The 24,615-nt window shown below is 44.2% G+C and overlaps 1 protein-coding gene across 1 annotated transcript; it reads left to right on the top strand.

Annotated features, from left to right (window-relative positions):
* The first annotated feature begins 6,192 nt into the window (after positions 1-6,192).
* On the top strand, positions 6,193-16,197 carry MSRB2 (methionine sulfoxide reductase B2). Its single transcript, XM_012571428.5, has 5 exons — positions 6,193-6,373; positions 7,343-7,449; positions 8,422-8,498; positions 12,459-12,606; positions 15,136-16,197. Exons 1-5 carry the CDS (start codon positions 6,193-6,195, stop codon positions 15,241-15,243), a joined length of 621 nt encoding a protein of 206 aa, XP_012426882.5. The 3' UTR covers positions 15,244-16,197.
* The last annotated feature ends 8,418 nt before the right edge of the window (positions 16,198-24,615 follow it).

The raw sequence follows: 24,615 nt of genomic DNA, 5'->3' as shown, positions 1-24,615 counted from the left end.
TCTGTGAAATAAATTAACTCTATCCCATTCAAAATCAGCACACCTTTTTCTACAGATCAGCAGTTCTGCCTAGTTATGGGAAGGATTTGAACAAAAACCCCCACACCATAGCATGTTCTTAATTCCTTTTTAGTATGAGCTTCTCTGAACAAGGTGCTTTCAGTGACACAGTCTGAAAGAAGATTCCTTAAAGGCCAGGTGTTAAAAAGATATTAAAGAGTCAAAAGGCTTTTCAAAATGTCAAGTCATTAGTTTTAATTGGCATTAGGGAACATATTATGAAAGACTGGAGGTCTGCTCAGTGTCGCAAGGTATAACAGATGTTGGTAATGATACCTAATTTCCAAAATTGGAGAATTCTCTGACAAATGGGCACTCTTAAGACACAGTTTATCCGTGGTAGATCATACAGAAGAATCACATGCTGTGAGTGCCAGTTTCTTTTCATTACACTGTTTTTTCTCCAGACTTCTAATGTAAGTGGGTCTTATCTGAGATTCACCTACTATTAATGGGAGCTGCATTACCAAAGAGAGAACTAGGTGACTAAAGACTGGCTACTAGGTATAAATATGTGCAAAAAAGTCAGGGGCTTTAAGCCCAAATATTGGGCTATTCAGGTACTAAATTTCTACAGGAACTCCCAATGACAAGAGAGCATCAGGAACTGACAGGGACTTGGACTTTGCAGCACTGGGCCAAATTTAATGTTGGGTCTAAGGAAGCTCACTGGAGTTTCCACGAGCTGAGAGCTGTGTGGCATGTGGATCAGGTCTAAAACACAAATAACGTGAAATTTAGGGTGAGCTCAGGATGCAGTGTTCCATGTGCCAAGAATCACACTGGTCCGGTGCTGAGGGTGCCTTCTTCAGAGCAAAACCTCTGGTCAGAAATATGGAGTTATTTACACAGGGATTAGTCTGTAGCATTTGTTACCATGGGATAGAGGAGGGATGGGAGTCACAGAATCCTAGAATGGTTTGAGTTGGGAGGGCTCCTAAAGTTCATCTTATTCCAACCCCCACGGTGGGCAGGGACACCTTCCACTTGACCAAGTTGTCCCAAGCACCATCCAACCTGACCTTGAACACTTCTAGGCATGGGACATCCACAGCTTCTCAGGGGAACCTGTTCCAGTGCCTCATCCAGGGGCTGCCACTGATTCAGTGCATTGTCACCACTTGCTGTGTATTTGCTGACCACAGAAATTCAGTAGCAGAGAGTAGCACAGGTTTCAGCCAGGTCCATGCTCAGTTCTGATACTGAAACACTGCTGGACATTGGGTATGGTGGGGAGGTATCTTTGCTTGGCACTCAGAAATTAGAGCAATTCACTAATAAATGGGCTTGCAATATCTGGCCTATCAGCATTTTTTGTTGGTAGACAAATGACAGTATGGTGTAGAAACAAGATGAAACCTTGTGAAACCTAGAGCCTGCTCTGGTCCTTTCTACCCTCTTCTTACATAGCAGATATGGGCGAAAACATCTACCACAGCAGCACTGACTCAGTGCACTCTGCCTTTTAAAAAGCTCCTCACCTAAGGTTCCCACATAAGTAGGTTTTCCCCACAGAGCTGGCCAGATTTTATATCACATGAAGCTGGAGAAGTTTTTGCTCAGCTCAGAGTTGCTCAGACAGGTCCTGGAAAAGAAACCCCGAATCCTGTTCCAGTGGGAGCAGGGTGTGCTGGGCCAGATTGCCACCAGGCACTTCATTTTCATCAAATGGAACACCAGCTCATGCCTTGAGAACAGAATGCTAGTTTTTCCAACAAAAATAAATCTTTGGAGGCTCACCTAAGAGAGAAGGAAAGAAGATGCACAGCTTCACTTACATTAATCCCAAATTTAAAAATACATCTAAGATGAATGAGTGGGAATAAAACTTGTTATAGCAAGCCTCATTCCTCAGTAATTCCCATTTGCTGGGAAAAAGGCAAACTCTGTTATCAGGAAAGTCACTCTATGGAAGAGAGTCATTTTCCTAATCAGAGTGTGAAGCATGCCCTACTCTTAAATCATTTATATTTTACTTTTTTATGATGCAATCATGAATTAGCTTTTTCTATGTTTGTAATGAGAGAATAGAACAGATGGTCAGGGCTTAGTTCAAGGTGATAAATCCATTAGGATAACCTACAGAAAGTTGCTGCTATGGCAGTTGCTGCCAAATAAGTGTTCATTCAATTTTCTGTTCAGGCTTTGGGTACTGTGTGAAGAACCATCTCAGTTCTTCACTACCTTGGGATAAAAGGGATGCACAAATTTGAATATTATTAGTGTCTATATGGCTCAAGGAACTGGATGGTAATGATATGGGGGATGCATAGGATAATGCAGGGAAATAGCCTGGATCTGTTTCTTCCCAATAGCTGTCCCTGAAGATACACATACTCCATACCAGTCAGCATGTCTACTTATAGCTGAACCAATGGCTCAATTGCAGAGTTGAGTTTTCTATCGAGGAGTGACTGCAAACTCCCATTTAACTTTGAATTCATGCCTTCGCTTGTTATGCAAGAAATTTCTCAAAACATTTAGAATCCTAGTATAATTTATACTGGACAGGACCTATTGAGGGCATTTGGTGTAAACCAACTCAAAGCATTTGTCACAGTGGACCAAATCCATAGGTCTCTTCCAACTGGAACTGTTCTATTCTATTCTGTCCTGTTCAAATTCCACCCTTAGACTCCAAGAGAAGGCTCTCGCTTAATCTAGCCCACAAATATGACCTATTACTTTCCAAAAACAAAAGTTAGAATAATCAGATATCCTATAGCTTATGATTAGCAAGAAGAGATATTAAACCATGAAGCAAACAAAGTGAGAAGTTGTGTGTTCATTATTTCTGATGATGTCTTTGACCCGAGTCACATCAGGCTGCTCCATAAATGAATTGGAATCCATAGGTCAGCTTCAGGGAAGTTCAGATCTGCATTCAGTCGCTGTGTGTCTCTGGAAACCAGCAGTACCCTTTTCCAAGGTACTTTGACACTTCTTCCTATAAATTTTGCCAAAATCCCTTTCCATCACTGGAATTCAGCACCAGAGCACTACCACATACCTTTGGATAGTGTTTCCATGTGGAAACAGTATCTCCATATACCAAGAGCTCCATAGTTTCATCACACCTGAGTGGCCAGAGGCTGGCTGTGTCAAGTCCATTAGAGGAGAGAGAAGACTCTGCCGAGGAAGGATATGGAGTTCCTGCAGTATCTCTTACAAAAGCATTGAGGGTTTCTGTGGAGGAAACAGCTCCCCACAGATACAACCCACCATGGAAGGGCTTATGCCAGACCCCTTCCTTCACTCCCCGGGCACTGGGCACACAGCACCCCTGCATGTGACAGGTCCAGGACAAATTGTTGCATGGTGAGCTCCCACATATTTCAGTGGAAGCACCCCACAGGAGGGGGCATACATTAGATCTGACAAAGAGAGCAGAGGAAAACCGATTGCACACAAATGCATACAAAATAAAACCACCACAATTTCAGTGGTCTCTTCCATACGTGGTAATGTCAAGGGGCTTTATTAACAAAAGCTGTGTAAGCAGAGGTTTGAATTTGAACGGGGCTTTTTTTCACTTCTGCACTTCGTTGCTGCCTGGCTGAGTGCTCAGTATCTGCCAGTGCAGGCATTCCGTGCTGCTCTGCTTGTCCCCAGCCAGTCAAGGCAGAGCCTGGGCTGGGAAATGGCTGGAGCCCGAATAAATATTAGCAGGATAGTCTGGGCTGAGACTGCTTCCCTCTTCCCTTCTGCTCTCGCCTACACATGGGATGCTGCTGCTGCCTCGGCACAGAGCCACACTACAGGAAGAGCTGAGGAGCTTCTCCCCATCTACACGTGTCTAATGGGACATTGTGCTTTGGATGAGTGACCCTTCCTTGGATGCAGTTTGTGCACATGCTGGAGACAGGTGACATTTTTAGCAATAAATCTGCTGAATTACAACTCAGGGAGAATTTACTTGAAAATTTACATAATGTAGCTAGGGGAGATTTTTAAATGCTTCCCCTTGTGCATAAGGGAGGAGAAAAAAATAGGAGGAAAATTAAGTAACAGTTTAATTGGCTTCCAGAACAGTCTATGGGGAGAAAGGCAGGCCGGATGTCTGCCTAGCTACACGGCTTGGTGTGTGCTGTAACCATGGGAGGCAACATTACAGGCATGGCAGGACAATGATTTGGTTTTTCAGCACTGAAGATCTGAAAAATGAATTACCTCCAGCTGGGGGGTTGTTTTCCACTTGAGGAAGACCTGTCATGCTGGTTTGGATGACTGCAGGTCAGGCTTCTGTTTCAGGGGAAAATGGAGGATTTTCTCCTGCTCTGCCATGCACCACCTTAAATGTGGATCACAGCTGTTGGGAGGAATGGGATCTGCCTCTTCCACCACCCCCCTCATTTTAATCAAGGAGTGGCTTGTAGTGAACTGGGTAACTGAGAGGATGATGAGGCTTGGGCTGATGAGCCTGATGCCTTGTGCTCCCTCTGCTCCACTGCCCCCCAGACCCCTGCCTCCCTCCTCCAGAATCTGAGGGAAATGGTGCAGCATCAGACCTGTGTTGGTTCAGTTCTCACTGCCTCAAAACTGCTGCATTTTGGGATGGTACCTGTAACAGAGACCTGCAAAAAATATACTGACAGTTCATTTTTTAATTTAATTTTGTCTTTTAAAAAAGCACCAGTTAAATCGATGTCAATTACATGAAAACATGCAAGTTTCAGGACTAACCACTTTCTCTCACCCTCCATTTCTCAGATAATTCAGGGAGAACTCTATTGATTACCTGTCCTCCTCAGGAGCAAACACCATCTGAGTGAGATTAAGACCAGGAATGTGAGGGAAATGCCTCTTTTCTACAGCTGAACTGGAGACAGAAGCCAGTAGTGACATCATCACCTGCTACCACTTTCTAGCCCTAAGTCACTTGCCAGAACTGGGGAAGTTTCAGATTGGGTCTCTTCTCACCAAAGGCTCCCTAACCTGTTCCAACTCCCTCCTAAACCATGGCTAAATGACTGATATAAGATGCCATAGGGATAAGCTAAAAAATGTTTGGAAAGATCACAGGATCATCAGTTGCCAAAATGGCTGAACATGGAAAAATGTTATCCGTCTGCCTATAGCATGGATGCTGCCTTCTGCCAGCACCAAAGTGGCTGGCAAACCCTCTCCTCCCTGCCAGCAGCACTACTCTCCTGAATCACAGTCCTGAGGACTCACAGGCATCACATCTCCAGGTTTTTATCCAGGTACTCTGGGTTCATTCCACCGTATCTTATTACACAGGAGAAAGCCATAAATCAGCCATGTGCCCCACTCCCCCCTGCACTGCAGGCAGTGAATGCACCACGGAGGAGCATTGCTGATATCCATCCTTTGGTGCAGTACTCTGTGCATCCAAGCAGAGGCAGTGATTACAGCCGTGGTACTGATCAGATGCTGTGTGGGATGTACTCAGCTGCCATGGAATTCACTGTCTTAGGCATAAGGATGGTTCAATACAAATGTGTATATACAGGACTGATCACACAAGATTATTTTTTAGCTTTTTGAATTAGGCTAGAAGAATTAGGCTAAAAGAAAGTAAATTTGTATTAAACATCATTATTAGCTGTGTTATCCAATGCAATCAAAACACTCCCTTCCAAACAAAATTATGAACTAGTTACAAATCAGAAATGTAACTATTGGAAGCAAAGCAGACAGTAACATTAAGGCTTAACGTAGAAAATTCACTTGTGGTTAGGTCTATCTTTTAAGGACAGGCTGCCAAACTAACACACGTGTCCTATTACAGGTATATTTATAGGCAAAGCCAAGGCAGCTGTGACTGCACATCACCCCAGGAAAGCAGGAATCCCTCCGATGGCACAGCGCTTTCACCATTCCTCCATCCAGGACATGCATCCAGGACAGCAAGAGTGCTTTTGCATGCAAGTAGCAGGCCCGTTCTCCTTATAAACAACCTAGAATGTCTCAACAGGATTTTGTTATGTTTATGGCTGCAGCGAGTATTCATTTTTAAGCCGGTCTCGGTAAGAAGTGATTGAAATCTTTACGTGCAAATGCTGCATCGGCATTTAAGCGGGTGCTTTACTCATCGCTATTGTGAGGTCTGATTCTTTAGGTAGAACGCAGGGATTACACCGGCGCCTTCCCCGGTTCCGCCCCGCCGCGATGGCGGCTGGCCCGCTCGGGAGGATGCTCGGGAGGATGCCCGGGAGGATGCCCGGGAGGATGCTCGGGAGGATGCTCGGGAGGATGCTCGGGAGGATGCTCGGGAGCCGCCGCCCGCTGCTCCTGCTCCGCTGGCGGCCGCCGAGTGCCGGCGGCGCCCGCGCTGCGCACAGCGGCACAGGTACCGCCCGGGGAGGGGGACAGGATCCCCCGCTCGCCGTCCTCTTGGCACTTGGGAAGGGCTGCGTTAGCGTGCTGTGGGTTTTTGTCTTGAACTGGCAGGCTAAGCTCTAGGTTTTTTGGTTAAACTATCATTTTCAAATTCATTTCCCCCTGCCCACCCCCTCCCAGTCTCATCTCTACCTTGCAAGAGATTAATTCAGACAAGCGTTCATGTCTCAAGAGCTGATTGTTTTTCAAGGATTCTGTGCTGATGGGAGATAGGCTGGGAGGTAGTTCCCCACCTCAGACTTACTGATTAGGAAGGTATTAAACTATTTTACTCGCTGTTTTTCAGCCAGTCCGTGAATTCTTTGCCAATGCCATACCAACCTAAGTGTCCTTGTTGTGTAGAGACCCACAGGATATGTTGCTGGAAGTTTGCACCATGATGGGCAACTTCTGCTGTGCTGTTGTGTGTCCCTCATTTAACTGTGGCCCTATTTCTCTTGGGCTGTAGGTGTTGCTTTCTTCCAGTCTTCCTTCTTAGCACCACTTTTCACTGGGGCCTGTGGAAGTTGCCAGTGTTCCACAGCTCACAGATGAACATTACTGAGAGTTTCTGAGGGTTTCCAAGAGGTTTGCCAAGCCTTTTAGTGATATCCAGGGATGAAGGAGGAGCACTGGCAGACCAGCAGTTATCCAGAGCCAGGGCAGAGGGCTGCGCTGGGAGAGTGGGTGGTTCCTGGGGTCCAGGTGCCCATTTCCTTTAGGAGCCTTCCCAAGTGGTTTGCTGGAGCTGCTCTCTGGATGTGGTACACCAAATGGAAAGCAAATGCAACGCCCTGCACATGCCCCTGCTCATGCCCCTGAACTGCCCTCTGTGCTTTGTCTGTACCCATGGAAGCTTTCAGAGACCTGAGATGATGATGGACAGCATCAATGGAATCTAAGCTCTCTTACCAAATTATCTTTCTATATCTAATTGAAGACACAGACCCCCTCACTAAACAAGCTGAAGCAGCTGCTGCTACAGACTGGAAAAAAAAATTGACTCCGGAACAATTCTACGTAACGCGAGAAAAAGGAACTGAACCGGTGAGCACAAGTGCTAATGCTGTCTGAGGGTGAGCCAGCTCCTCTGCCTGCTGGGCACAGAAAAACCTGCCCTGGGAAGCTGTCACCACTCAGTTTCTTCACAGGATTTCCCCTGCCTTCCTGTGGATGAAAGTTAGACTCAACATACGGAACAGGGGGGATTTTGTTCTGACCCAGACTGTTTTGCAGATGAAAACCATTCTGCATTCTTTTCATATTTTATTGGGGTTTTTTTCTGGGCTACTTTCCTGTCAGATAAACTGTTTGTGTGACGGGAGTAGAGGCCCGTCTAGAGGACAGGGAGATCCTCAGATATTTTTATCTTGTAGTCTCCTTTTTGTGACCATATGTAGATTAGCCATAGAAATCTTAAACATAGTGCTCCCTTCAGGAGACGGGTTCTCCCTCAGGTGCCAGATCACCCACCCACTTGTCCCCACGTTTCCTCCTTCTGTGCAGGAAGCCATGTAGCATTGTGGGTGGAGTGCTGGTTGTCCCTAGCCCAGAGACAGGACTTCTGCACATGTGGAGCATGTACCGTGTGATCTGTGCCCAAATCCATATCTGTAAAACAAGGATCCCAGTACCAGACCATGCAGGAAGGAGGAGAGCCCCTTTGTAAAGCCACTTTAAAGTTGTGGCAATCCATAGCAGAGCCCTGGCCTTTGGGATCCTGCACATTTCACCAGTTTCTTGGAGGTCACGACTCCATCCTTGGTACCTGGATGATTTATGCATCTGACTGGTCTCAAAGTTTGTGGGGGTAGGGGGTAGTCTTCACTACTAACCCAAAGGCATCCTCCCCTTCGTTTCTTTGGGCTGCTAATGTTTGTTCTTCAAAGGCCCCCTGCGAAGCCGCCTTTTTATGGTTTTTCTCCTGTTTTGAATCTGATTCCTACATCCTTCTTCCAGATGGTGAGCTTTTAAAGACCTACATTATTAACTTCTCTTTTTCCCTTCCTATTTTAAAAGCCATTCAGTGGGATCTATCTGAATAACACAGAATCAGGAATCTACTGCTGCGTGTGCTGCAATGCTCCCCTCTTCAGGTAACAGCCTCTGGATTTCACAGCATCTTTACCATGTACTGATTGTGGCAGGAAGGGTAATGTCTTTTCATGAATGGCATAGAAAGTGTTGGTCAGAAGAACAATCCCTTGATGCCCAAGTGCTGTGTGTAAATCTTCCAGGATGCCTGTGGTGACACAGATCCATGGTATGCCTTTCCCTTGAGCTGAGGGGGATTGCCCGTGGCCAGCACACAGCTGTCACGCTCTAGTCTGCCTGTTTCTCCTGACACACTGCTTTTTAGTTGATAATAATTCTGTTTAAGAGGTCCTTAAGCCACAAGCTGCTGTAAAATACATGTATTTATGCATGAGTATCACAGTGTGTTTGCTCTGTGCTTGTGCTCCTCCATACTCATCTTCTGCCACTCGTGCTGCTGGGCTGGAGAGACCTTGGTCTGCCTTTGTCTGCTGTTGTGATGTTCTCATTGCTGGGTCCCTCACACTGCAGCTGAGACCTTCTCTTCACCCCCACTCCCTCCTTGTTCCCTAAATTAAATTTCACTATTCTTGCCTTTTTGGTTGCATCTACATTTTAAAGCCTGGCTGCAAATGATTGCTCAGTTAACCTCTGTGCTCTTTACAATACTATATATTTTGCAACTTCATTAGCGTCTAAGTAAAAGGAAATAGAGTGCCTTGGAGTAGGATGTGCAGAGGGTGTTCTGTTCTCTGTAACTGAACCAGGAAAGACAGTTTCTCATATTTTTGGTCTAGAAAATAGTCCTTATTTATTCCCAGCTGAGAACTGAATGAAATATGGCTGATTCAATTGATAAATCACAGATCAGAACTTCAAATGGGATGCTAAGGATCAAGAGATCTGGATAGTAAGAAAGGAGGGGAAAATGTAATGGGTGTATTGCAAATATACTAAACTAAGCAATTAAATTATAATTGAGTACAACTAGTTTTTCTTTGGCCAAGTGCAGAAAACTATTGTTATGCAAACATGCATTTCTTTAAATGCATAATTTTCCACAGAGGTTTGCTAATGAATACATCTAAATAAATTAATTTCTGATGTTATCTCAGCATTACAAACTATTCTGAAGAGAAATATAAAACCTAAAAACATATCTGGAAAATTCAGATGAATTAGAGAAATTGTAAAGTACTAAGCTTTCCTTCCATTCCTTCAGAGTTCCTTCCATTCCTTTAGATTTTCCTTCAATTTCAGTGTCTTTTATATTAGACAATTGATATTGACAGGCCAACATGAAGAGAGACAAACACTGGAGGGAATTGCTTCTGTTGTTAAACTAATAACAAAACAGCAATATAACCAAACGGTCAGGCTGCCCTTTGCACTATCCAGCTCTCAGAGAATATAAGCACTTTTCTTTGCAGCAGAAGATAATGCTAAGCCTCACAGACAAAAAAAGCCAAACTTTCAGAAAGAAAAAAAGGCTCATAAGAAAAAAGGAAACAAATAAATGTGAAAAATCGTCTGAAAATATATTTTCCATGGAGATACTATGCTGTGGAGAACACAAGCAATGAGGGGGAGAAATGAAATTGCATAAGAGATTCATTCATTATATTTATTTCCTAGTCCATTAAAAATGTTCTTGGTGTTTTGCTGTTTTTTTTTTTTTTCAAATGCATTAGATCGTTAGCTACAGGTAAATATGAAGTATTTCTTCATTTCTTTGGAACATGTGTGTATACATTTAAATCAGAATTTAGTACCTTCTGCTACCAAATACACATTTGAAAGAGTTGGAAATACATGGAACAAACCCCTAACCTTTACAGAGAGCAAATTGTAGTGCTTTAATGAAATCTCAAACCTTCATCAAACCATAAACCTACAGCTGAGATTCATACAGCAAAAAAGCACTTTTTAGAATTATCTGGATTCCATCCAGGACAACTGAAACAGGGATCAAAGTAAATGACATGTGCTGGAGGAATGGTGTGTCGAGATCTAATCTAATGCATATGTTTAGGGAAAGTCCATTTATCCATAAATTAAGTGGTGAAATACTTCAAAGGACAAATATGATCTTGAACAGCAATATTTTTGGGTACTAAAATGTTTCTATTAGGGAATCTAAGTGACATTACTGTTAATAAAACCACATAGAGACCATTTCTGTTGAGAGCTAGTATAACAGGTCAAAAGCAGTCCTTTAGCAGTGGAAAACATGTACAATAAACTTAAGTTTTGTGAGTGGCATGTAAGAGACAGAGTCAGTCAAGGTCAGATGCAAAACCCATGCAATGTTAAAGACCTTCCTTGACTCTGTGGGTTTTCAAAGAGGATCTTTGTATCTATGTGTGAATAAACAAAAGGATTCCTGTGTCAAAAAGTAAAGAGTTTTGGTGAAAAAGAAACAGAACAGATGTATGTCAGGGAAGCTCAGAAGTCATATATGAATATGTGTCCCCCAGGTCATTCTTGGGGACTCTGTGGCTGGTAGGGACAGTGCTCGTGTGGTTTTGTGGCAGGTAAAGCAGGGAACCTTCTTTAGCTGGAAAGAAACAGGCCTGGAGCCCTAAGGACCTTGATGTACAAACAGAGTCTGCAAACTGCATTTGCTTCAGACCAGGCTGCTCCTGTGTCTGATTTTTCTCCAGTTTTATGGAGAGGAGGGGAAGGAGAACATTTCTCATGGCTATCTGTGTGTTGATGTAAATAACTAAGCAACAGCCCACGTAAAAACTAGCCTTTGGTCATTCTGTGCTAGCAAATGCTCTTTATTTCCACAACTGCATTACTCAGTGACAGCCCTGTACAGATGAATATAAAAATGCTGATTCATGCGCTACTCTTTGGGTTGGATTTTTTAAGGTTTTTGTCCAGTTTTGTTGCCTTATCTTTCTAAAAGGCACTGCAATTAAGATTTTCGGATTTTTCTTCACTGTGTGAACAACCCACCAAAATATACATGATATATATGACATACTTAATTTTAAATTCTGTTGTAACTAACGTTTCGATCCCCTTGATTAAGAGCTGCTAGTGGTGCTGATGTCTCCATCCACCACTAGATGCCAGTAAGAGCATTGGGTTTGCGAAACTGGGGAAAAACCATGAGAAATAGTGAGGAAATGGTTGTGGTGAGTCTCCAGACCACTTATCTGAGAAGTATGTGAACCTATCTTCACTTCTTGTTCTAACTCACGTAAGGTCCCTCTTTGATATGAGAAGGTTCATATTGCTGTCAAAGCTTGCACAATTTTAAAAAAGAGGGATTATCTCATTTCTGTACCAAATCCCTAAAATATATTTTGATCATATTTGCCAACACACTCTAAGTTTTAATATGCAGCTAAACAGTGTTGATCACCCTGGATGTTAACAGGAGGCACCACAAGCTGGTAGTCAGTTGTACTGTTTCTTATGGCTGTGATTATCTCTTGGGAAAAATAGATCTTTGTGCTGTGAGGATTTGTCATTGGTTGATTGATGGTTTGAGCAAGGCTCTGTTTGATTTTCCAAACCAGCTTGATGGCTGACTGCAAGACAAAGCCTCTATCATCATCAGGCACGAGCCTGGTCTGGTGGGCCAGCCCAGCTTTTGTCTATTCTTTGTTCCTTCTTGTAAACTCTCTTCTCTGAGATTGCTGGATTGAGCCATGCTTCAAACTGCAACTCTGTAGGTATAATTCAGCTAAACACTATAGCATAATATTAGTATAGCATAGTTGTCAGGAAAAAAAAAAAAACAAAAAACTTTTCTAAGCTTTAAAAAATAACAGGCCTAACACTGAAATAGAAACAATGAGGCAAAATCTCCTATTGTGAGCTGATTGAGAATTCCCTTTGGAAAAGAGTTTCCAGCACAGTTCGATGCCAATGAGGAAACTTCTACTGTTCTAAATATTAATATTGGAACAACACAGGAATGAGGGAATAAGCCAGAGTTCTTAATAGAAGCAGACTCTTTTGTAACATCTCTATTATTAACTAACAAGATCTGGTTTCCACTATAGCTCAGAGAAGAAGTACAATTCTGGGACTGGATGGCCATCTTTTTCTGAGGCTTATGGTACTTGTGGCAGAGATGAAAGTAATACCAATATTGTCAGACGACCAGATAACTCACTGGGATCAAGCAGAACTGAAGTCGTCTGCAGACAGGTATGTTTATTTTGGAGATGATACACAAAGACACAAAACTTAGCAGATAAGTTTTCTTTGTGCCCATGAGAATCTACCTAAACACAACAGTGAGAATTACAGTATCATTGGAGCCATCCTTTCTCAGCCTGAGGTGAAGAAGAATATGTGACTGGGGAGAGCAATTGTGTATGTATAGTCCAAGGCTGGAGCTTACACAGAAAATTTACACAAAATTTATGTACACAATTGTGTATGTATAGCCAAAGGCTGCAGCTTGCACAGAAAATTTACACAAGGTGTGACAAGAGACGGTAGAAGAGACTCTTAGATAAGGTCCATGCATTTGGCCCATCATAGTGACAGTTCTTCCTCATTCAGCCTTGCTAAATATTTGCTGTAGATGTCCTTAAAATATTGAGAGAGTGAGACACCAGCCCTTAAACCATTATTAGCCATTACTATTTGCCCTGCAGGGTGGTAGCTGTGCTCTGCATCTCCACAGATATTTTCTGCGGATTCTCTTGCTTCACAGAAATTACCCTGCTATTTTTTTAGCTATTTTGACTCCCTCAGTCTTTTCTTTTCTAGACTAGAAAGGTCCAGTTCCTTCAACTTCCTTTTTGTGCAGTGATTTTTAGTGTACTCACCATCCTGTTGCTCTGCTTTGCATCCTTCCCAGTTGACCCTTTTCCTTCTTGTAGTAGAGTGCAAGGTGGACTTAGCACTGCAGCTGGGCCCAGCCTGCAGCAGGGGTTAGAGGCTGTTCAGGTGTGTTAGAAGTGGTGTTCCTGTCCTTACACCTTTACCTTTCCAAGACCATATTACAGACACATTTTGCTTTTGCAACCTGCTGTAATACCCAGGTTCTTTTTCTAAAGAACTGCCACTCTTAACCATTTCCTTCCAACTCAAATCTGTTTTTCACTTCTGTTAAGGTATAAAAGTGTGCAATTGAATTTAATGAATTGCATCTTGGATTTGGGACTTGTTTATGTCTCTGTGTGTCTGTTTTTGTAAGCTGTTAAGATTGTTTATGCTGTCCTTCAATGTGCTTGCAGCAGTTTAGGTACATCTGCAAATGTAACAAGAGTTTGCTGCAGTCCATTATCTTGGAGGAGTTCACATTTACAGCCGTATGCAGCAAGCACCTCCAAGAACCCCGGCTGAAGACCTTCCAATTTTATAATGTCACTGATAGCTATACTGTGTCTAATATTTCCACCTCAGTAATTTGAGAGGGGAATCCTCAGTTGATCTGTGAGAATGACCTTCAGTGACTTCTTAACTTGAAGTTTTCATTATATATTGAGAAGTTTAGATCGTCTCATTTATTTCCTATACTTTCTGGCAATAATATTTTTTCTCTTCTGGGATGTGCTTGTTTGGGGGCAGATACTTGCCCACTGACAAAATGTGATTCCTTGTCATCCCCAGGACTCTCCCACTCACCCAACTTAACAGTGATTTAATCATAGAAGTTTCTTAATTCAGGATAGCACAGTAGGTACCAGCAAAATGTTAGTCCACAATTCCAATGATAATAATGCAATGACAATGTGTTCTGGTCACCAGTGATGTTCCCCAGGGCTCAGCACTGCCACCAGCTCTGTTCAATCTTTCTCAATGATCCACGTGAGGGGATCCAGGGCACCCTCAGTCAGTCTGCAGACACACCGGGCTGGGTGGGAGCGTTGAGCTGCTGAAGGCTCTGCAGGGGGATCTGGACAGGCTGCACGGATGGGGAGAGGCCAGAGCTCTGAGCTTCAGCAAGGCCAAGTGCCTGGGCCTGCTCCTGCCCCTGGGTCACAACAGCCCCTGCAGCTACAGGCTGGGGCAGAGTGGCACCAAAGATGCCTGGAGGAAAAGGTCCCGAGGGTGCTGGTCAACAGCAGCTGAACATGAGCCAGAGAGTGCCCAGGTGGCCCAGAGACCAATGGCATCCTGGCCTGGATCAGCAACAGTGTGGCAGCAGCACCAGGGCGGTGACCATAACCCTCTACAATGGACTGGTGAGGCCACACCTTAAATCCTGGGTTCACTTCTGGGACCCTCAATTCCCAAAAGACACTGAGGTGCTGGAGAGAGTCCAGAGAAGGGCAATGGAGCTGGGGAAGGGTCTGGAGCACAAGTCTGATGAGAGCTGCTGAGGGAGCTGGGGGAATTTAGCCTGGAGAAGAGGCGGCTCAGGAGTGACCTTATCACTCTACAGCTGCCTGAAAGGAGGGTGCAGCCAGGTGGGGTTGGGCTGTTCTTCCAGGCAGCTGGAGACAGGACAAGAGGACATGGCCTCAGGCTGTACTAGGGAGGTTCAGGCTGGACATCAGTGAGAAATTCATCATGAAAAGGGCTGTTAAACATTGGAATGGACTGCCAAGGGAGGTGGTGGAGTCACCATCCTTGAAGGTGTTCAAGAAACCACTGGACATGGCAATTAGTGCCATGGTGGTGATCAAAGATGGACTCTATGAATGAGAGTCTTTCCCAGCCTAAATGATTCTGTCATTTTGTAGCAACACTATAATAAAATGGTAATAATTTCTGTTGCAGTGTGACGCCCATCTAGGCCACGTGTTTGATGATGGACCCACACCTTCTGGGCAGAGGTTCTGTATCAACAGTGTTTCATTAAACTTCAAACCAGGCTCTGGTCAGTGAGAAGCAGCTCTCTCTGGCTTGCAGAACATTCTTTCTCTGTTCATACAGCATGCTTGTGAAAAACTCTCTTGCTTTTAATATATAACTCAAATTTTAGTATTTATGCTGTAGTAGCTTTGTTTTCCAGCTGCTACAATTGTTGATAAAATACATATTTTTGTTTTCACTCTTTGGCAGTCTGTCTTTTCATGGTTAGTGTGGTGTGTTGATCTGCTTATTGTATTATTTAATTTAAAAAAAAAAAAAAATCTGTGCAAAAGTTCACATTCACAGCTTTCATCATTAACTGTATTGAGGCTGCTGAAATGAGGTGCTCTCCTGAACCTGACTGACTATTCTGAGCAGTAGTTGTGGCACTCAGGAACACAGATGTACATGGCTGACCATGCTAAACTTATACTTCTATAAAATAATCCTATCCTTCTAAAGGGAAGCAAAAATAACATGAATCTTCAAATAAGGTTTGAGAGGTTTTTTCCCCCTAATATAAGAGACCCTTAGCTGGGCCAAGTGACTTTTCTGTGAACCCATAAAAGCAAAGTCCTGAAGGAGGACCTAATTAAAACTGTTTCAGGCAATGCAACCAGTGGAGACATGAAGTCTTTCTTCTTTTAAATCAATTATTTTGATTCTGTATCCAATAGCAGAGTTGAAATAGGTTTTTCTCCAGAAACTTCTCTTACACCAATTTTATGATAATAGTGTAATGATATGTGTAGTATTTTCAGACTTCTGTTATCACCTGTGTATTTCAGAATACAAAAATAAAGATTAATATGGAATTTACTGTATTTGGGGGAAACAAATCAGCATAAAAAACCAGGCTTGGTAAAGTGTTGCTTTTGATGCCTTGTCTAGTCTTCCTTGTACAAGTTTGTAAATACTTCTGCATTCTCCCAATTGTCATTACAGTTTGCCCTAACAGAAAAATAAATCCTATGTCTGTTAAATTGAGCTTTCCTTCCTTCAGAATTTTTTCCAGAGAAAATAATCTCTGACTCAGAACATCAGCTTCACTAAACTGGCTGGGTTTAAATGCTTCCCTGCTGAGAGTTACTAGGCAACATCTCATTTGGCTTTACCTATAACAGCCTGTTTCCACTCTCCCCACTTTGGTTGCCTCAGTGATAAAAAGGGTGTGTTCATTTACTAGTGTAGTCTTAAAGCTGTTTAATGTCTTCAGAAAACGGACCTCTACTGCATTGAATTTATTTCTGCTCCTTCCATTTTGGAGCTCTGTGGGTTTTCATTTTCCTCTGCTTTCTACAGGGGAACTCTACAATTCCCTGACATCAAAACTCTACAAATCCAAAAACATCATAGAAGCAATGATCACTACAGCCAACTTAAACCAGAATGGCACAAAGCCCACCAGAGGTGTAAAGCAGCATGAGTGAAGCCAGCACTTGGTGCTACTGATTTTATGTAGTGCCTCAGCTGGTGCCAGTCCCATTGCCATCAGAGGTGTCTGTTAAAGCACTAACACTCTGCTTGCTGTGCCTGTGCTGCATCATGCTCTGCCTCTCAGGGTTACCCTTGCATCACCCACTGTATTTCTGTCTGCTCTGGCCAGGCTGTGCATGCCCAGCCTGCTCAGGTCTCTGCTTTCAAGGATCTTCACAAGTTGAACAGAAATCACATCTTTGCACTTTATCCTGATATGCTTTCATCCACTGCTTGTATGTTTGTCTTAAGGTTTAAAGATTATTTGACCTTAAAGGCATTCTTTAGTCAGGCAGCCTTCTCTCATCTCCTCATGATTCCTAACAGAAGAGGGTTCTCTCAGAAAGGGGGAAGGTTTTCCCACAAGGACTTCTGTGTTCAGCCACGTGCTGGTGAAAGAAGCCAGCACATGCCTTGAAAGAGTGACATTTGGCTGGGATACCAATGGAAATGCTCCTCACTTCTGCAAGTGGCCTAAAGTAGAACAGAACTGGCAAAATACCTGGGTTTTTTTCCTGTCCCCAGAGATTCCAGGTATCTCTGACACCTATTACGAATGAAAGTGCCATACAAACAAAGCAGACCATGAAGCTGACAAAACAAGTATCCACACAGACCACACTCAGTTTAGTACCTTGGATGGATGGATGTGGTTGGTGGAGATCAGCTCAAGTAAACTGGCAAGTTAGTACCTACTACTCACAGAGGGAGCTTGCCAGGGCAGAGAGCACATTCATTTCACATCTACAAAGATCATTGTATGCAACTGGACATTCGGGGTTAGCAGCAGCTGGTGCCTCCTCACTCATGGAGCAGGATTACCTGAGGAAAGAGAAGGAAGGCCCAGTTCAGCTTGTGCAGTGTTACTGATACATAATCAATGAACACATCCATAGCTCCAAGCACAGCACCTGACCTGCACTACACTGGTATGTAACCAAGCAAACACAGCGAGGCCCCCACTGAGGGGGGAATCAGACACAGAGATAAGCAGCCTTGTTCTGCTTCATATGAAACAGGAGAAAAGAGAGAAATTTAACCATGTGTGTAAAATCAGAGCAATGGTACATCACCTTTCAGTGCGATGTACTGGACATTTGGGATCTCTGACCAAAGGCTCTTTGGGGCGGTGCCCTTCATTATCTTCTGTCCCTGTGGTGCCAACCACACCAGGACAGCCCCAGCTAAAAGCCCAAAGTGTTCTAAGATCATGAAAAATAAAGACCAATAATAGTGGAAGACATTATCAAGGAGTGTCACAGGCTACAAGAATTTCCTCATGTATCAGCAATTACTTTGTTCCACCATAGTGAATAAAGAGCAGTTCCTTTTCCAAGTAGAATAAACTCTGCCAGACAACTGCAGATTCATGTTCCATTCTTCACATCTGAGGAGTTTTTATTATGGTTATTTCATTAATTAGTTTCAATGTTGATACTTTTTATCCCACTGTGGTTTTAAATAGCCTTTTTATAAATCCTAAGTGAGGTTTCTACATAATTCTTATGAGATTTTTTCCGTCTAAAATATACTATTTAATTACTTTCTTAGTCATTACAACATCTCTACAAGGCAAGTAACTATTCCCTCTTTTGGTGAGGGAAGACTTGATGAGAAAAAATTATTGACTTGCTCAAGACTTCAATTAAATTTGGAGTCAAGCCAGAATTAGACTCTGCATGGCTCATGACGGCATCTATGCCTTCAGACCCTACTTTTTCAAAACCTGTCTTGGTAATGGATTGTTTAGGGGGGAGAGGGTGTAAATTGCCAAAAAAAAAATGGAAGTAAACTTAGCATATGTTTTTCAGCTATGGTATTAAAACCAGATCTAAGCCAACATAGGCAACTTGGCTAATAAAGAGAAATATTTGACCTCTTTCTCAGAGCAAATGTGATAAGGGCTTATTTAGAAATTATAGCGGGGGTGGGGGGGGAAGAGAGAAAATAGGAAAGAAGGAGCAGGTTATATTACTAGAAACTTCACTCAGAAGAAAATCAGAATGGGCAGAAATGGGCAGAAATTATAATGTCCATTACTTTAGCTGTGTATCCACAGGATTATAGTGATGCTCTTTTCTACTGCACCATACTGCAAATCATTTGGATTCTTTTTTATGCTTGTGGACAGCCTAGTCTGATTTTGGTCAGAACAGAAAAAGAAGGGAGACTATTGTCAGTGCAAATACAGTATTTTTCCAAACCCTAAACACCTCCAGCATGAGGTGGCTCAGGAAACAGCCTGCATGAGAACAAACAGAAAAATTATCAGCTTGAGTTTTTCTTTTTTTCTGATTATTTAGCTAGTACTCCTAAGCATGTTCATATTTTCTGGTCTTAAATCTTGGCCCTACTGTGTAGAAGAAATAAGCCCTGTGACATGACTCCAATGCCTCCTCTTTAATTCATTTTATGAAGTTTTGCACTGGGCAGTGAAGTGTTTTAAACCACACTCCAGGGCCTGCCCCACCTCCTGCCATACCCGAGTGATGAGCTGATGGTAACACTACACTCACAGCATGTCATGTACTGCCCAGCACCCGTCACCCTCATGGATTTATTTCACAGCTCTTCACACACAAATGATGCCTCACCCCAGCCCTTTGAGGTAGTGGTGAGCCACACGTCACAGAATTGGAAGCTGAGGGACAGCTGCGGGAAGTGACTCGCCCACAGTCCCCTGGGGCAGGGCAGGGAAATCTGATTAAAGACAGGGTTCTCAAAAGCTCTCCAAGTGTGAGCTGCTGCCAAAATTCACAAAGGCATAGCAGTTTAAAAGCAAAGCGCTTTATTGAAGAAGTGCCCAGATTTTTTCAAGACTAAAAGAATTTGTCTCAAGGCAGGTGTGTCCATGGGGACTGGTTTTAGTAGCACTGAGGAATTTGTGTGGAAGAGATTGGCAGCTTGCCACGGGGCAGAAGAAAGAGAAATGCATGCCCATTATTGCACTCCCTTTTACTGTCTTCTCTTTTGTCGTGGTGTTATTTTTTTCCTGTTGCTCTGCGGTATTCTTCCTCACTCCTCCTCCCAGGGCTCTGGCTTTCTTGACTGCACTCACCCTTACCTTGTGCCTGAACCCTTCTAGCTCCACTCGCTGCCCTTGGTGCCCGAGAGATGAGCAAGCACACGGTCCTGCAGCCAGTCCGGGTCAGCAGCTCCCGGCAGCGTCCGCTGGGCGGGGATCCGGGACAGGATCTGGGGCTTGGATCCCCTTCAGGCTCCGGGGCTCGGATCCCCTGCCAGAGCAACCTCGGCTGTGCTCTGCTTTGCTTTGCACACACAGTTTGACAATATTTACAAGGCGACTTCCAGAAAAACTCATCAAGGGCAGAGAAGTTCCCACAGAAATCAGGAAAAAGATGGTAAAAATATCATAAGAGATTATTGCACAGTGTGCTTCATTTAGGAAACAAAGGCTGTGCTGCCCTGGTGTACTACTGATGCATGACAAGTAGAAATGTGGACCACAACCAGGTCATCTTTGCTCAGGTGTCATTTGTGGCAGATCAAAAGATGGATCCAGACATCTTGTAATAGCAGGGAAAGGAACAGGAAAGAACAGCAACTGTTGCCCAACTTCTAAGGAAGAGTCAAAGGCAAAACAGAGGAAGATGCTGGAGTCAAGGACAAGAAGAATTTGCGTTTTCTTTTTCAGAGGAGTCAGCACTGAAAGGTGATGACACAGCTGGTGGATGTCAGCTGAAGAAATGTCTGTGAGCTCTCAGAAATGGGAGAGCTGAGATCAATCCTCCCTGGTATGAAAGTCTCTTGGGGATAGGTCTGACAGAGACATGGGATGCCTATGCATTTCCTGGGATTACTGAAGGAAAAAGCCTTGTGAAGGGCTAGGATATGAGCAGTGCTAGAAGCAGGTGTTCATGCTTGGGAAGTTCAGGAGATTGACCTCACTGTTAATCAGAATACCAGGTGCAAAATGAACCCACATACATTCACTGCCCCAGGAATGACCCTCTTCCAATCCAGAAAATGTTCCCTCCCTATTTCAGGCTTTACATTTTACCTCTTAGTCCTGGGCCTCTCCTGAATGCACTTGGGTTCACGCTAGGATCCATTATGAGCAAAGATTGTTAAACCTTGTCATGTACAATATGTCTAGCTGGAGTTTCCTTAGGCCCCCAGAGAAGGAAAAAAGGGGCCTCCATGACACTTCTCCTTGGCAATAGCTAAAATAGCCTCTGCCTCCGGGCTTAGTCTGTAAGAGGGGCATTTTCCAAAACTGGGTCACATGTAACTTTCTATGACCTTGTAGCCTTCACTTAAGTTTTATGAATGAATCTCTATTAAAAGCAGGGGGTAAATGTTTTTCCTTTGTCCCTCTTTCAGTTTACAAATTTGTCTTCTCCTATAGCCAGCTGTTAAAAGATTGGTTCTGCCCCTGCTTTCACCTTTCCTGTTTTATCAGCTGAGACGTCAAACTGAGGGCCTGACCACTTGGTGTTAAAGATCCATGGCTTTTTTTGTAAGGCAGTGGCCTGGCCAACTCTAAATGCTGCCTTGTCTTACAGTTTGAGTTAGCCTCTCATACCCTAAATCATGAGGCATGGTTGCCTTGAGCAATGAACAGCTTCTCTCTTCTAATTCAGGGGTGACAGCAGTTAAGCAATAGGTGAAAGAAACTGCATCATTCTGGTGTATGAGCACTGCTGAGACCCTTGATTCTTTTAGCTCTTGAAATTGTTTGACATGCACAAATGAAAAGGGCTGTAGAAATACTTATGATGGCTTATTATTTTGATCCTGTTGCTATTTTTATTTCTATTACCTCTGTGCCAATTTATCTTTCTGCAAAATTTCACTTCTTGCTCTACACCTGCCTCATGAATAGTGAGAAATTGCCAATTGATAAACGCTGGAGGAAGCAGATAAACTTCTCCAAAGAGGCAATAAAATTCCTCTACTCCACCCATACCACAGTATTTAACAAAGTCCCCTAAGCACCTCTCCACAAATAATTACAGCTGATCAGAGGTGTACAAGGACCTATCCATATCTGCCATCAGAATCACTCATCTGGATGGAGAAAGGCAAATAAAGCTATTAAATGGAACCATGGCAGGGCGAGGGGGCAGTCTGTGCATGCTGTGGAGATGTGACACAGACAGGATGATGAGACTGGGCTGCTCCACAGCAGGAAGACCTCACAGGGAGAGGTGTGGTAGAGGGAATAGGTGGGAATATGAGGTGGAGGGTGTAGCATGAAGGAGGTAACATTCTGCCTGAGAAAGATAACAGGGCAGAGTTTTGGGATCCTCTATGGAGGTATGGCATATGGTTGGGTGGTTTTGGAGGGAGATGGACAATGACTACTGAGTCTCACCTCAAATAAATCTAATATCCCAAAGTGTTTTGACAATTTTCCCTCGAAACACATTGTGACTCAAATGTCTGCTCTGTAGTGACCTCTAGGGCACTTTTGCTTTCAAACCTCCTGCAACATTCAATCACCTCGAAAAAACAGCTTCCCCCAAACATATTATAGGGATCTATTTTCTCTAAGAGTGGCTTGTGCCATTGCCAGGCTGAAAGTCCTTCTTCACATAATGCCCTTCACAGGGCATGCAGAGAAGAGAGGCTTGTTATCTCCAGTTTGCTGGTGCATCAAAGGAAGTTGCAGATGGTCTGCATGAATCTGATCCAACACTCTTTGAAGTCAATGAAACCCCTTCCCTCGACCCTTCATTCAGTTCTCTCTCGGCTCCTTATGCAAATCATAGTCTATTTTGTGTGTCTCTCCAACAAAACCAACCTGTTCCTCCCAAGCATACCCCTTTGTGGAACCTGATAGCAAACCTTTCAAAATTCTTGGTGTTCTGTTTTTCTGATGAAGCGTGATTTGAAAGTAGATTGATGCTATCCAAAGCAGGGGGGAAGAAGTAAGCCCCAACCCTACAAATCTGTTTAAGTACTAATTACGGACAGCTATTATCACTGACTGCAGCAGGACTGCTCACCTGGGTAACAGCCAGGAGGAATAGGCTTCAGAGAGGAACCTGATGAAAATCAGACACAATGCTGATGAATGCAGGCCACTTGATGCAGAAGGTTGTCAGGAAGCCAAACTGGAAAGTGCTGTCCAAGCCTAAAATGAAATTGACTGCATTTGCTACAAATAAACAAACAAACAAACAAACTGATGGATGGAAGGACAGAGTGCATAATAAGTCCTAGAAAACTCAGGAGGAAAATGTTGAAAAATTAGACCAAAATTCGCAACGAAGGCTAAACCAAAAAAACGGGCACCCCTAATTGTGATGCCTGGGATACAATCCTAATGCTTTGTGCCTTACAAGATAGTCCTCATGTATTCATGTGCCAACTGCCCCCCCGCCCCCCCTTAACAATTAAAAATCTGGGCTACGGATTAAAGTGATAGCAGGTGGCAATCTAATTACTATCAATCTTACATCTGAATCTCTCATTTGTCATATAAGCCTGGCAACAGCTGGCTCTCAACCCTAGTTATCCTCGTGGCTGTTCCAGCAGGTTCAAAGAAGGTGCGGAGGGATGGTCCCTCATCCGCACGCCCCAAGCAGCGAGGGGACAGGGGGTGTGCAGGTGCCGTGACCAGGCGGAGGCAGCACCACTCAAACCCTTCTCTCTCTCTCCTGGCTGGGGCCCTGGCAGCGGGATCGGCAGCGGCGCCGTCCGCAGCCTCGCCCCGCATCGGTGCGGGCTGCAGGCACCGCGGGGCCGGGCTGCGGCCGCAGCTGCAACTCGCGGGGCAGCAATGCAGCAAATGCAGCGCAGCAAATGCAGCGCAGCCATGCTCAGTGAGAGCCGGGAGAAAGCAAATCCCGGTTTTTACGGGGCTCCAGGCGCCGCTCCCGGCCGGCTCCGAGCGGCGTCGCGAGGTGGCGGCAGAGCCCCGAGGCTCCCGCTCCTGGCCGGCTTTTCCCGCGGGGAATCTGGAGAGCTGGCCTGGGAAAAGATGCAATCGGCTATTGTGGTGTGAGTTTTGGGCAAACTGTGTTCACACTTCACGGAAACTTGGTAGTTTCCTTCTGAACAGGTCACACTTCCACCCCGGAGTGCAATCCAGGCATAAACTTATATTCTTGAGAGCTCTGTGTGACATTTGCCTCTGGAATTAAAAGGTGGAGGCTGGCAGCACCATCAGCATATTTTCTGCCATCATTTGGTGAGAGACAGTAACCTTTGAAATGAAGAGGGATAGATCTTGGGTAGGGAAGGAGAAGAAGGAGCTAAAGACAGTGACTCAGGCACAGGGCAGGGGAGAAAGGGAATGAGGTACCCACTGAAGTGAGGCAGCATGGACAGGGGTTTCAGCATGTAACTGGAATGAGTGAAGAGACTGAGGTCACATCATAGAATCATAGAATGGTTTGCGTTGGAAGGGACCTAACAGATCCAACCCTCCTGTCATAGGCAGGAACACTTTTCACTACACCAGGTTGCTCTGAGCCCCATTTGGTTTGGTACACATCAAGAGATGGGGCATCCACAACTTCTCAGGCAACCTGTTCTGGTGCCTTACTACCTTTACAGTAAATAATTTCTTCATAAATTCTAGTTTAAACCTACTCTCATCTTACAGACATTCTCTCTTGTCCTAGCACTACATGCCATTTTAAATAGTCTGTCTCCATCTTTCCTGTAGGCTCCCTTTAGGTACTGGAAGGTCACAGTTAAGTCAGCCTTCTCTATTCCAGCCTGAACAATCCAAACTTTCTTAGCCTTTCCTCATAGGCACTCAATCCCTCTAATAAACTTCATGGCCTCCTCTGGACTTGCTCCAAAAGGTCCATGTCCTACCTCTGCTGGGGACCCCAGAGCTGGATGCAGCACTGCAGGTGGAGTCTCACCAAAGCAGAGCAGAGGCAGAATCCCCTCCCTTTACCAGCTGCCCACGCTGCTTTTGATGCAGCTCAGGGCACGTTTGGCTCTCTG

The sequence above is a fragment of the Taeniopygia guttata genome, chromosome 2, assembly GCF_048771995.1.
Source record: "Taeniopygia guttata chromosome 2, bTaeGut7.mat, whole genome shotgun sequence".
NCBI classification, from domain to species: Eukaryota; Metazoa; Chordata; class Aves; order Passeriformes; family Estrildidae; genus Taeniopygia; species Taeniopygia guttata.
This window is presented reverse-complemented; position numbering and strand designations above follow the sequence as displayed.

Excerpts from the sequence above, each read along its gene's own strand:
- MSRB2 (XM_012571428.5), top strand. The coding sequence starts at position 6,193 with ATGGCGGCTGGCCCGCTCGGGAGGATGCTCGGGAGGATGCCCGGGAGG. Across the intron at positions 8,499-12,458 it reads TGCAATGCTCCCCTCTTCAG|CTCAGAGAAGAAGTACAATT; the intron begins GTAACAGCCTCT and ends TTTCCACTATAG. Across the intron at positions 12,607-15,135 it reads CTGAAGTCGTCTGCAGACAG|TGTGACGCCCATCTAGGCCA; the intron begins GTATGTTTATTT and ends TTTCTGTTGCAG.